Genomic DNA, 14,052 nt, shown 5'->3' with positions numbered 1-14,052 from the left:
TATCACGTCCCGTAGGCGGGTTTAAGCAGTGGTAAGGACATTGTTGCATGGTCGCCGAGGGCTGCAGCTCGGGGTCCGCGTTTCTTGGCTACTTCGTCGCGTCTTGCCGCCAGGCGGCGCGTCTTCAAGTCTCTGGTCGTTTCGTATATTGTCCCTTAACTTCAAGTCTGGTTCACCTTCCAGTCTAGAACTGAACGATGCTTCAGGCGACATGGTCGAGACGCGACTTTCGTCTTGATCATTTTTATCAATGGCTTATGAATCTATCAATAGTTCAACATTCGATAATCTTGAGCTATTGCCAAATCCAAACTTCGACTTGAAAATTCACCAAGCTTCCAACTTTGACCCACATCTTGCCCGCTCTCATTTGACTGACTAGATCCTGCTGTTGTCACTGTCCAGGCTTTAACCTGAATTAACCAACTCAGCGAGAGCCTATCCGAAAGGTACCAGGCGTTTTTTCTATCTCTCGCAGAGAAGCTCGCTAAAGACCAAGGCTCATTACCTTACAAGGTAGATGCAATTAGACTGGAGGTAAAGATAGTAGGTCCACATCAACAATGCAAAAGAGGAGGGAAATGAAGTTGATGAAATTGAGTGTGGACTATCAAGACTCCTGCCACATGAGTTCGCATCATCGTGGAATGAGTAGGACTTCTCAAGCACATGTCAGAAACCCCCTCCGATTAAACGATAAGCCACGTCTTACTGGGACACTAAAAATGGAGGCGTATTGGGTAATAAGTCGAACGCGTTGGAAACTGGAAATTGTCACCCAGTCATCTTCTTTTGTCTCACCATCACCAGGGGTTTGGACTACACAAGAGTCCGGCGCCCTATCTTCTCGCCGGTACTACATGCCACAATCGGCATTCGGACTTCGTTTGTTAACAAGACTAAGCCATCATCTTGTCGTTTTGGTTCAGCTTGACCCACCACTGCATGTTTATATGCGTCAGCGAGAGAGCTTGGGTATGACACCGAGGACACGCTCTCGTCTCCGGGGTAGTTACTCGAAAAATTATGCTCATATCGATCTTCATGCCTGGACGCATTGCAGCAGACCATGGGATTTGCCGATTGATGTCCCTTCCAGAACATGATTCCTCGAGTGCGAAACTCTTATGGAGAACCATATCATGGCCTTTTAGGTTTTTGAATCGGAGGGCAACATAATCATCGAATGTCTGTGGCGCATTCTTGAGTTATTGGACTCGTTCCCTAGGAGGATGGTGACTTACCTCCCAGTCCCTTACCCAAGCCTCAAGCTCCCAGAGATGTCCCAAGGAAGTTTCCAATAGGATGGGTTTCTCTAATGTTGGATCGATGCTGCGTAAAGTTGAAGGATTGAAGATTAGAAGCTGCAGCGTATTGGCTAATTGTGTAGTTATGCGTTTGATCTTGACGATTGCTGAGAATGTATCGTTAATTCTGACTCCAATGGCGAACATGTTGCTAGCCTGGGCCTCCACAGCTTCTTTAATTTTGCTGATATGAATACCCTGTTCCTGTTGATATTGGGCTTGCTCTTCATGCAACTTAGAGAGACTATTTTGATTGAAATTTAAGAGCCTCTCTGCTTCCTTCATTTGAGACGATATTGTCTGCGACTCAGCCCGCATGGATATCCTTTCAAAGTTAAGCATATATAAACTTGGAATAGATAACATATTTCCACCTACTGAGATGCAACTGAAATCAGGAGCGAAATTGAATCCTTGTAATGTGATACCTTCTCTCGTATTGCCTGCAGTGAAGCCTTCTTGGTGAAAGAGGACTGAATCTTCTTGGCAGCATCTTTGAACCTGTTACTAGATCCTCTAGGACCCAGGCTGTACTGATGTTTTGGAGAGAGCTTATTCAGTACATTGTCAATCAAAGTGCAGAGCTCATTGGTCATTTGGTGGATCTGGCTATCGAGGTTGTCTATCCAAGGGCCGTCGTAATGTTCGTAAAGCGCGATCACCTTTTCACCTGTTAAGATCAAATCTTATGCCGGCGAAGTGCACAACGACTTGCTCTCATCATTACCCGCACGAAATCATCTAGCTCGTCGCGATAATCTTGGTACTGCGCTGCACTGCCGCTGGCTTCTTTGTGAAGGGGTTGAGAGAGCTAATTCTTTCAAACCATACGAGATCTATTTCCATTCACATGTACAAAGTTTAGCCAACTGAACATCACCACTGTCTGCTGCGGCCCCTCGCGAGAGATTTGTAGGGTCGTACTCCGTTGTTATTCGTAGGGTTTTCCTTGGTGGGACATTTCTTGGTGCGGCGCCCAATAACTCAAGAAAGCTTTTGCGCATGCTGCTGCTGTCACTGCCGCGTAGCTCTGCCAAAGCTTCGTCTTGTGACTATCAGCATAGTCGCAGACTCCCTTGATAACCACACAAGGGAAGCTTTCCCATACCCCAGCGCCCTCCATCTCGAATCCAATCACGCTTTGCTGTTGAGCTATTTCGTCCCGCTGGTCGCCGGCCTTCATCACGGTATCACCAGATGCAATCAAGCCAAAATGAACCTTTAGCTCTGGCGAAGCCGTATCAAGGCGAAGGCGCCTGACCAGCTCACCGTTGCAGCTGGACTCTGCGCACGTCTTCCCGCCCCCAAGGTGATGAAAAGTTGGCTCGAAGAGAAAATCATTGTCGACGCCTGGATAATCAGCTTTCAGCTCTGGTATTTTCCGTAGTTCGTCGACGTAGGCTATTGTCTTCTTCCGCAGCGCCTCTTTGCTGTATATGCTCTTCAGTTTTGCAAGTAGTGAGCGAATCTCTGTGTTTGGCCTCCCCAAAGAGTCGAGGAGAGTGTCTTTGGGGATGAAGCGTTCAGGAAGACGTCTTCCATAGTCGTACTGAACTATGCCATCGCTGATGATTACATCTCCCAGCACAATCTCATCCCCGCCGCCCGGTATAAAAGGCGCCGCACCGCATATGCCAACAATTAGTGCTAAGGTGATGTTGGGAAAACTGACGCGACAAAAGGTTGCAACACGGGTCGCATTTGCTTTCCCCATACCCGGCATATGGGCAAGCACCACATTGTGACGGCCGATAGACCCGGTAGAGTATGCATTTGGGTCTTGTGGCGCTTTATCATAAGGTGGGCCGTTCTCGTCCCAGTGAGTGTCAAAAAGGGCTTCGATAGCGTCAGCTTCATGTGAAAGTGCGCAAATGATGGCGATTCTGAAGTCCTGTCGGCTGTTGGGTCGGTTCTGAGTTCCAGTGTCCGTCTCGTCACTTACTGCGGAGCGAGGCTGGGACGGAACTTTCTCCGTTACCTGGGCAAGATGCTTATTCTGTTGGTAGGGCTTCAAGCATCGCTTAGTCGAAAGATAGCTCATCTTGTCGTCTCTTGCCCGGAATGCCCTATTCAGCCACTCCAAACGTGACAATACACGTTCTTGTAGGAGCTGTCTCCGAGTAATAGAGTTGTACGGATTAACATTTCTTTCTTTTCCCATCAAGCCTTCAAACTTGAGGCAATCTTCTGCGGCATCTGTGTAAATGTGCTTGTGTGCAAAGTTATCCCATGTCGTGCTTTTGAGGTCTTCCAAGTATTTGATCGCCATGGCGTACCGATAGTTAAGAGACTTAGTCTCTCGATCAAAGTGTGGGCACCTAAGGGCCTTTCCAAGTCCAATTTCTAAGAGCAATATCGCCAAAGCTTGGATGCGCGGGCAACGGTGAATAAGTGCTCTCGTGGTCGCGAACTCTGTTGCGTCAAAGACACACTCAGTGGCTTCAGGGTGAAACGAGATGTAGACTCTTAGTGGCAGTTTCTCCGAATCCCCCCGTAGATCCGGCTCTGGCATAAACCAAATCGTTTGACTGTTCCACGGCCGATGCATAAGTTCCGAATTGTAAAACTGCCAGAATGCCAACGCTATAGCGTGCGCGAGAGCAAATCTTTCTTTCACACTGAACTCATATTCCTCCAAAACATCCGCTAATGCCAATCCCTTCCCAGGGGATGTTCGATGCTTCAATGCTTCGGCGCCTAGACGGATTAGTGCCCCATCTTCAAGCTTCAAAGCAATACGGCAGCCGTCATCATGCTGGAAAAACTCGCAAAATGTAGCCAGAGGTTCCATATCTAGATGGAGTTTCTGTTGGCAGCAGATGTCGTTGGCGTTGGTAGCCTCCTGATCCGATGCAATCGGATCGCCTGAGAGCCTTGAAGTAGTTGTCAGCTGTAAATATTCCCGGGTGACAATGAACATACACAGGCATGTCGATACAAATGTCTTGCCAGGTGTAATCAACAAGAGATGAGGTGATGATGTCAAATCGGACCACATCGTCCTCGTTTCTTTTGGGCCCCGTCAAGAACAATCTGGATGGGTGCCAAGACGCCCCTACATGCGAAACGAGACTCGATTGACAAGATTCGCAGGCTGTATAAGTGCGAAGAATCGGCAAAATCTCCCGATGAACCTTTGAAAAGTCTTCCGGCTCTGGAGCTTCGATGAGGTCTTCCGAATCATTGATCTGTAGCTGGGTTAAAAGCTCCTCGCACTTCGAACTTAGACCTTGCACAACAAAAGATGGCTGTCTCAAGTATGCTGAGAGGCTGCTTCTCAAAGCTATCTCATTCGTTTCGTCATCGAGAAAGTCACGTAGATTGGATATGGACTGGCCATTTCGTCGGAGTATTCTTGGCCACTGAGTACGCTCTCTTAGAAAGGATACAACTGTCGGACGGCGTTTGGGAAGAGAGCTTGAAGGTCTTCAGAGAAGGAGGGGACGTCATTGTAACTTACCCAGCACATATCCGCAATAATTCTAAGTAGATCAAGTGTCTTCTGTTGAAACTCGCGTCCCAAGCCCGCCTCGGGATCCGCCTCGAGTCGGATAGAGATCAGCCCCAGCCTCGTCTGGACGCCCATGCAAACACTGCACTGTCCATGGGGCTTATGCGGGCATCTCTGGAGGCCTTGTATTGCCTCACTGACTTTCCAAGCGCACGCTTCCAGAGAGTTGAGCAGATCACATTCGTCCATCGTAGGGCGTTCTCATCGTAATGTTAATGGTTGTAATTGGAATGATGACTTTGGGATAGTCCAAGCAGAAAACATCTTACCCCTCAAATCACGCATCTCCATGCTCCTTCGCCTCCCCATGTCATCATGCACGTGAGATCACTTGGCCAAGCACAACCAATGAAAACCTCGGCAATCATGAAAAACATAAATCCGCTTCTCTCAACACTGAAATTTCCTGTCTCCAACTTCTGACGGCTTTCATACTCCTCATACCCCTCGCAGCCTGATTGCGGACGTTTCGTTATGGTCAAATATCGACGAGTTCGCCAAGCTGCAGCAAAATTGCTCATATCCTTGTTGTTGGCGAATTCTTGAATTCTTACAGCGGCAAGATAATCCCGATTAAGACTGGGAATCTACACAGTTTGCATTCAGCGAATACAAAAGTTATGAAGCAGAGATGTCCGCCGAAGCCTCTCCCCAGGAAACTCCACCGCCCAAGTCCGACGCACACGAGGCAGCTTCCATGGTCAGAGAGCACCCCGTCATGGACGATCTTGACCTTGGAAGCAACACAACAGCAAGAGGACATTGGATTGAATCTTTTATCGCACAAGATCAACTCTCTGAGACCCAAAATACCTTCAGGGGCCTCAATGCTCAATTGACAGCACTTCGGGACACCGTTGAGCAATTGAAAAACGACAATGAAAAGTTGGCTCGCGAGAACAGAACGCTAGTCGAAGAGAATGTCAAGCTCAGAGATGGTGCTCACAGGTCTGATTCAAATATGTCCATACCTAGGGCTGTCTCGCTCCCACCACATGATTCTCCACCGAAGGCCAGAAGGGGTGAAAGTAAGGATCTCACCCAAGAGAGAAAGAAGGATGGGGAAGAAGAAACAAATAAGGAAAGACGTGAGACGCGTCGCGAGGAGGACATCAAAAGACTACGCGCACACTCCAATAAGCATGAGTCCAATATCAGCTACGATAGGAGCAAGTCACGGGAAGAATCGCACTTGGCGACATCTACCAGCAATGCGACATTCCCGAATCAGAGTAGGAGATTCTCGTATCTCGAGTCACATGGCACCCCATCCGGCATCGCCCCAGACTCGGATAAGCCAAGCGACAATCATTCTCATACAGCTTGTGGCAATTGTAATCCTGATATCATTCTGGATCCACCTGTCCGAGAGCGCCAAGGGTGGTCTGACGACTCATCCAACGCTCTCCGTACAGCTTCGACGACAACTACTCCAGTCAATCTGACCTCAAAGTCTGAGTCTTCGGAAACATTTGACCCGGCCAATAAATCAATGACACAGTCTGCAGCATCATTGGCAGACATGTGCTTGAGAAATTTTGATTTATGTTGCTCCCGAGAAGTTCTGAACACCTGCCACTGGATCGAGAATCGACGAGCAGATTTCAGTATTTGGATGGCCGGTATGAATGAGGCCCAGGATTGCGTCGGAAGCACACCTTCTTTTGATTTTGGACTTCATGAGAGGCCCCGTCAACTGAGACTCACGAAGGACTTGCTGGCCAAGCTCGGATCGTGTCTCGCTGAATGTAAAACTGCCGTCGAGGGAGACTCACTCACGGAGTCGAAGCGAAGTGTCGACTCTGTTATCGAAAATCTGGCTTTACTAGCAACTGCGATTCATCAGACAGGGAGAAGGACCCGGCGTGTCAAACTCGACGAAAACCTGGACCAAACAGTTTCGAACGATCTAAAAACACATCTTGAGTGCCTCATCCTCGTTCAATCGGCCAAAACCGATCGAAGTACTCGAGAGCATCATGCAGCACAGCCGCTTTGGTGGCAGGAAAAGAGTTCCGATGACTTGACTCCACTTCAACGACGTCTTATTGAAGCTAATATCCGAAGACGGCAACGGTTCTTTGCAGCTCAAAAGCACTCAGACAAGATCTCAGATCGATTCACCCAAACTCATATCTCCGGCGAGCCTATGAGGTCTATTACGTCGACCATAGAAAATCTCCAGCCATCTTTATCATCGGACAGAGGCAAGTCCATCTTCCAACCTCCAGGTGTTCCGCCTAGATCAGGACTCCAGTCGTCCGTCAAGCTACCTGTAGCCTCACCCACAGCGTCTATGTCCTTTGCCAGGGGGGTATTTGGCGATAACGAGTCAAAGGATGCTGAATCGCTCGAAACTCAGCGTAGTCTCATTCAGACTGTCACAGACTATCCCAAACTTGCCATGCCCCAGCCACACATCGAAGATGTTGGACAAGAGACAGCATGTCCAGTTGCGGTATTGAAATGCCCATGTTGCTGCGATACACTTCCGTACAGTATGCTGGAAGACGAAAGTTCGTGGAAGTAAGTTTGTATAAGGAGCTATTCCTGGGAGAGCGCTCTACTGATACATGTACGCTTACAGAACCCACCTGGCAGCGGACATCTACCCTTATACTTGTATCGCCGAAGACTGTCCCACGCCAAACATTCTCTATCCTTCAGTGGCAAAATGGGAAAGTCACCTAAAGAAAACTCATCCAAAAGTCTGGAAATGTCAGCTTTGCGACGACACAGACATAGCCACATACACCTCTCCTCAACGTCTATCGGAGCATGTCATGGAGGTGCATGCCGACTCGTTTCCGGAAGAGCTCCTCGATACAGTGTCTCTATGGCCTTGTAGTGCTTCAGTTGGGATTGATTTGTGTCCGCTTTGCAGCGTGGCCGGTCCTCGAGACTCTCCATTCTTGATCAGACACGTTCTGGAGCATATCCACGACTTTTCGCTTCGATCGCTGCCTTGGGCAGACCTTCCAATAGAGCATGTTGAAGGGCCAACAGCACCGGGCTTCTACGACTTCCGGTACTTGCAAATCTCAGAACCAACAGAACCAAATGTGTCACTGCTGCCGTGGTTGATGTATGTATGGTTTGAAAAGCTCGAATTGCCAGAATCAGAACAATGGAACCAGGCTGAATCTACGCTGGAAAACCTTATATCAGACCGTTTTCTGCACAAAGAGGTCGAGCAACAGTTCCGTGTTTCAAGGAACAGCTATTTTGCCTCAGACTCCGGACATTTATCGCTTGACGTTAGATTGGATCAAACCCCTAGTCTGCGAAGTTATGGGTATGACTCTGTTCCTGAAAGCCGGCACCATGAAGGAATCGCCGAAAGGTACGGGGACCAATCTCAACATGAAGGTGAAGGAGATGTTCGGCAAAGTTCCGAAATCGTCTGGCAGAACCTGGTTCGACCACCTCCAGGTTACAGAAGAATTGTGGTCTGCGTGGACGGCACTTGGTTCAATGAGGATGGGCGCGAAGGTAAGAGTCAGTATCACGAGGTAAGATACGCAGCTAAATCACATGATACAGGTCACGGTCACGGCAACAATAGCAACATATTCCGCATTTACGCGTCGGTGAAGATTGGGAAGACGAAAGATGGAGACGGAAATGAAGTCGAACAGGCAAGATTATTTTACGATAACTGCTTTCTCGCAGCTGACCGTTAGTAGATTGCGAAATATTTCCCCGGAATTGGCACCAATAAAATGCCGCTGAACAGGTTCAACGACGGCATAACTGGGAAAGGTTGCGAAGAGCAGATCCAAGAGGTTTATGCAGTAAGTCACGCCATGTGCTCAAGTGAACCGTAGATCTCATATGTGCTCAACTGAGTTAGTACTGCTGCCGAGAGGTTGTATCCAACAAGGACGAATTGTGGCTGTTCGGTTTCAGCCGTGGAGCATGTAAGGAGATACATCCATGGGGATTGAGTTGAGCTGACGGATACGCAGTTGTCGTACGGGCCGTGGCCGTGCTTCTTAATAGCACCAAACTACGAGAAGCTCCGAATGCGAAGGAAAGTTCAATTTGGAAGGCGATCAAAAACATAGGAACCAGTCGTCGAAGGACTGGATTAGTTGAGCAGGAGTTCCGGTGGCAGTGAGTACCGTCGCTTGTCTTCTTTCCCCTCGCCTAACAAAACTTGCCAGCCGCGAAAACACACGAGACCCCCCAAAGATCAAGTTCCTGGGCCTATTCGACACTGTCAAGATGACCTTTAGCAAAGACATGATCGACATATCCGACCTCAGCTTCACGAACCAGATTCGACACGCCCTGGCCTTAAACGAGGAGCGAAAGAGCTTCCCTCTCGTTCCGGTTGATTCAATTGGCAACACAAAAGCTACGCACAACAGTCACCGCTGTATTCAGGCATGGTTCGTGGGCTCACATGCAGATATGGGTGGAGGGGCTGATCACGACGGCCTGTCACTGTACCCACTTCAGTGGATGATGATCGAGAGCATGGCTGAGGGTCTGTTCCTCGAGTATGATGTTCCAGATTATATCAAGGGTTTGATTGATGATCCTACGGATCTTGTCTTTCCCAAGCCCCCGAAGCTTGCTGATCTTGGAGCCAACGTCTTAGAGGCTGACGTCCCAGAGAGTTTCACCAAGACCGAACCTTGGACGTTTAGATACTCAAGTGGCATGGAGATCACAATGTATGATCTGCGGCAATCGCATAATCATTCAAATTTGCGGCAGATCCCAAGACGGGGACTCCAGAGACTTGTTGATCCGAACGGCGAGCAGGAGGTTTGGTCTACGCATGAAGTTCTTATGAACAAGGGATTCCGGGGCTTCGCTCTTGGAAGGAGGCATGTGTTCGACACCCAGATTCGCGGATATCTGAAGGGTTATAGCGACATTTGTGAGCGCTCAAACTTCCCTATGCGGCTTTCCAAACTCTGCTGACTTGCTCTCTGTAGCCCCTAACGGGACGGTGATCCATCCATCGGTCTATTTTTTGATAGATTGCTATCCTACCCTCGGAATACCCAAAGCTCTCGGTAGCTTGATGGATCATTTGGAATCGTTCCGCAGCTGCTTCAAGTTTGTCGACAACGTGGGGGCGAGCTGTGAGCCTTGGCGCCGGGACATCTTAATGTCCACGACGTGTAGAATTCTGATTTGCGGTATCACTGGGGTTGGGAAGTCTACGCTCGTTAACCATGTCTTTGGCATATCAATGGTGGGTAAATGTGCGAAATCGATGAACACTCTGGGCCTCCTAACACAGTTACTAGACCCAAGCAAATTTCAATCGAAGGGGTCAACATGACATTGAGGAAGCCTTTGAGTCGGATTTACACCCGGGCATTATCATTCACGACTCCGAAGGCTTGCGATCATACAACAACGAGGATGTCCTAGAATTCAAGAGATTTCTCCAAAGGAGGACTGGTAACTCAGACATTGCACAAAATCTTCACGCGATATGGTAAATGAGTTGCTCTGGCTTCCGTCAGCTACTCCTGCTAATGCAAATCTCCTAGGCTCTGTATCGAAACGAACACACCCCGTCCAGTTCAATATGAGATAGCAAATGTGCTGCGAGAAGTCATTGAAATTTGCCCCTTGACACCAGTTGTGATTGTAGGTACCAAAAAGGACGAGTATCTTTCTCGTCATCGGGGTGAGATGCAGGAAACGGCGATGCTTTCAGCCAGAGAAACCGTTCTCAGGCAGACTTTTGCCGAGAACCCAGAAACCTCCCCCTTTTGGCCGCAACTGAAGGTCAAGTTTGCATTCGTATCCAAATGTATGTCATTCTAACACATTCTACACTGCGGAGTTCATGTATTGATACACCGTGCCGCAGATGACCAAGACTCGATCAAGGCATTGATCCAAATGACAATCGACGGTTTCAGCAGCCCTGTAGTATCTGAGGCGATGGTGGTCGCTCAGAGCCTGGAAGTTGAAACCAAAATCGACCAAGCCATTGAAAGGACGCTCAAGCTTCTTAGAGCAACCGTCACCGCTTCGGGCATTGCTGTTGGGCCTAGGGTTATCTCGGCTATGACCACGCCCACTATCTCACAGATGCTCTGCCAGGAAATCGCGCACGGGTCCTTTGGTATCCCCAAAGCCAGCATCGGTGATATAGACGCTGTGATGACTGACGTTGTGTGGGGCAACCTAGCACCATTCATGGCTCTGAATTTGAGCCAATCCTTCATCATCTGGGGTGGTGCTGTTTGCATTCACTATACCACGGCTGTCGGAGGCATTCCGCTTGCCCTTGGGGCTCCTCTTCTTGAAGCACCAGCGGCGGTGCGGATGGTTCTTAAGTGCGCATGTGATCTAATACTCATCTTAGACCAGGCCTTCCGTCAGTGTGGTAGGGGAGTCACCAAGGACAGCATCAGAGCAATCGCTGCTGTGTATGTGAACAGCAACATAGGAAGCTTGACGAATGTCATCGAGGCAGAGAAGTCCCGGAAGAGGGCCGTACACTGTGCAGTCAACGATCTCGTGCCCTGGGTTTCAAATAAGTCTCTGGAAGTTCAATCCAGGAAAACCTTGTGGATATACCGGGAAGGTGTCACACGAATCATTCGGGATTACAAGTTTAGACCAGATATGACCTTTGAGGTTGATTTGGGTGATGATATCACGCTTGGAAGAAACAGCATCTCGTTGCTCTCGTTGCATATATCGGAGGACGAAGAAGACATGAAGCAGTTCAATGGGGAAGTTTTAGGGCTCGAGGATGATGGTCGTGGAAAGACCAGGCAATCTGCGCAAGACGGGCTTTTGCAGCATCGACGCCCTTTCGTTTTGTAACTCACTTCCTTTCACATACCTTACTGTAAATACATGGCATTCATTTCTACAACAACACCTCAGCATCGCGACTTCATCACCGCAGAAACTACTTGTATCCACTTTGACATTGCGGTCTGCAAGTTCTGCAACTTCGGACTTTGGGGCGCAAATAATTCCTTGGAGACGATCGACCTGAAAATGGTTCGTGCGGAAAAGGGACTTCATGAATTAGGAAACTTCCATACCTACCTACCTGGGCTATCAATAGTGCCAACTGAAAGGGAGCCAATGCGGTGTTCTGAAAGATCTACGTGACTACCCAACGGCCGGCTGCGTAGCCTGAATGCTCATGAATTCTTGATACTATGGTAATTGATCTGCGATGACGATTATTTGTGCGTATTCAGTACGTGACTATGTTTTGTACGGATCCTGGCCCGAGTTCAAGCGGCTACCAGCAGAACGAATCCAACAATCTGTGCCAGCAGCAAGATGTAATACTGGAAACACAACAGGCTGGACCTGCCGGCCCCTGCGTCTCCTAGTCAAGCAGTAGTGTTCTTCGCTCCACCCGCAGCTCCGGCGCCGTTAACCTTATCCACGATAAACTTGACTGCATCGTCTCCGTTCCTGGTCACGTATCCCAGGTGAACCTGAAGGTTGGCTCCGCTGTCGCAGAATGGGTCGCCGGTATCGCAGAAGGAGGTCATCTTACTGGCAACCGCGCCACATGCGGCGTTGTCCTGCCTCGGGAAGACCTGCGGGTGTGTCCGTTAGCCAACTCTGTTATCTTCGTTTGATCCTTCCGCCGGGTATACTCACGCCATCCTTCTGGCTTGTTCCCGTGTTGAAAGGTTGGCCAACAACGTGGCTGGGATCGCCCATGAGCACGACGGCAGAGACTATGCTAGAGTTAGACCTTTTCTGCCCAGTTGTCAACACCATTATACGCACTCTTGTCAGTGACATCGGCCGCTTGGGCTGGCGTGGCTGCGAACCCAGATTCGCTCGTTCCGCAGAGGACATCGGCCGTGACGTGCGCTCCCTACATCGCTATTAGCTGCTGTCATCCAGCTAGACAAGATCATCCTACCTGGGAGTATCCCATCAACACCATCTTCGTCTGCGGGCATTGCTTCGCGTAATCCTGGACCAGCTTCGTCATGGCATCAACTCCAGCCTTTTGAGACGGCTGGTAAGGGTTCAGCTGCGCCGGGTAGTCGACGGGCGTAATATCGGACCCGGGGATCTGGGCCTGGACCTTGGTCGCAACCTCGCCAATGATGCCCGTACCGGGCCTCTCGGTACTGGCACGAGCGACAATCATGTGCACGCCCGTCGCGCAGCCGGTAGCCTGCCGCTGCACAAGCGGACTGCCGGCGCCTTGCAAGGCGCCAAGAAAGCCTAAAGCCACGACCGGCGAGGCAACCATCTTGAACTATCGAACGAAGGAGGGGACAAAAAACGTGGTTTTCAGAAACGTGGGCAGAAAACGAACACGAAAAAGGGTTTGGGAGGATGTCGCGCTGATTTTCCTTGCTAGTCTGCCGAAGCCAGAATCGAGATGGGATGAGGGAATGCGATGCTGGCCATTCTTATACTGCATGGCAACTTGCGATGGCAGCCGTCAGCCCGAGCAGGCCGTCGCACGATCGAGACGACCTCATCTCCATCGCGGGCCCAGATCTAACCGAGGCCTTTTCACCCCATTTGAGCTCATTTGCGACGGGAAATGCAAGGAGCGTCGGTGAGGAGAGCAGCAGAGTGGCTGAGAAACACAGGCTTTCCACCGCAAAATGCTTCTTCGTGGCGGGGGCATCCCAGCCGTTGGAGGGCGCATCTCAAAATGGAAGAGGAAGCGAAGTCCCAAACAAGCTATTCGGCTTCTCGGCCGAACGTTTGACGGAGAATGGGAGGGCCAACGGCGATGGGCGGCTAGGTCTCAGTGTGGCGTGTTTCACTTTTTCTTGCGTGCTTCATCCAATCACGGACCAACAATCCTTTTTTCTGAGACCTTGGAGATTCCCAGCTGCTTGGAAAGAAAAGACAAAACGGACGGCGGATGATCGGCTTCATGGTTCGTTGGCCCGGGCGAGCGTTAGCCTCGTGGAGAACGGATCCGGGAGATGCGACTGGTTGGTAGCGGTTATGATTCACGTCATGGGCCGTTCGATGGATCAATGGGCAGTCTAAACATTTGCTGGGATGACCTTCGATCTGGACCCTTGACGTCGGGGAGGCTTGGCGATGAGAAATGCGATTGGTTGAATTGAGGTGTCGGACGGGGGCTGGAGGCGGTGTTCATCCCAGCTGTGCAGAGTCGCTTGCAGACATCGCTTAACCAAGAGAGAGGCAATACTTTGTTGTCATGATAGCTGCCTCGGTGAGCCCAACAACTTGCCGATATCCCGGCCGGCCGGGTCTCAGGATCAGTCTCGGCCG

At 49.8% G+C, this 14,052-nt stretch overlaps 3 protein-coding genes across 3 annotated transcripts; 1 reads left to right on the top strand and 2 right to left on the bottom strand.

The window, feature by feature from the left end:
- Positions 1-2,238: 2,238 nt before the first annotated feature.
- Positions 2,239-3,348, bottom strand: CGCS363_v010567 (uncharacterized protein; the record flags this gene model as incomplete). Its single annotated transcript, XM_036642416.1, has 1 exon — positions 2,239-3,348. The coding sequence occupies one exon, from the start codon at positions 3,346-3,348 to the stop codon at positions 2,239-2,241; it is 1,110 nt and encodes a 369-aa protein (XP_036492313.1).
- Positions 3,349-8,181: 4,833 nt separating this feature from the next.
- CGCS363_v010566 (uncharacterized protein) lies at positions 8,182-11,628 on the top strand (the record flags this gene model as incomplete). The annotated part of the gene is made up of 9 exons (XM_036642415.1): positions 8,182-8,310; positions 8,505-8,612; positions 8,672-8,738; positions 8,787-8,934; positions 8,985-9,709; positions 9,768-10,030; positions 10,086-10,279; positions 10,335-10,600; positions 10,661-11,628. The coding sequence occupies 9 exons, from the start codon at positions 8,182-8,184 to the stop codon at positions 11,626-11,628; spliced, it is 2,868 nt and encodes a 955-aa protein (XP_036492312.1).
- Positions 11,629-12,155: 527 nt separating this feature from the next.
- On the bottom strand, positions 12,156-13,042 carry axe-2-1 (Acetylxylan esterase 2; the record flags this gene model as incomplete). Its single annotated transcript, XM_036642414.1, has 4 exons — positions 12,156-12,368; positions 12,433-12,512; positions 12,565-12,655; positions 12,704-13,042. The coding sequence occupies 4 exons, from the start codon at positions 13,040-13,042 to the stop codon at positions 12,156-12,158; spliced, it is 723 nt and encodes a 240-aa protein (XP_036492311.1).
- Between the last annotated feature and the right edge of the window lie 1,010 nt (positions 13,043-14,052).

The sequence above is a fragment of the Colletotrichum siamense genome (genome assembly GCF_013390195.1).
Source record: "Colletotrichum siamense strain Cg363 chromosome Unknown KSG_Cg363_contig07, whole genome shotgun sequence".
NCBI classification, from domain to species: Eukaryota; Fungi; Ascomycota; class Sordariomycetes; order Glomerellales; family Glomerellaceae; genus Colletotrichum; species Colletotrichum siamense.
This window is presented reverse-complemented; position numbering and strand designations above follow the sequence as displayed.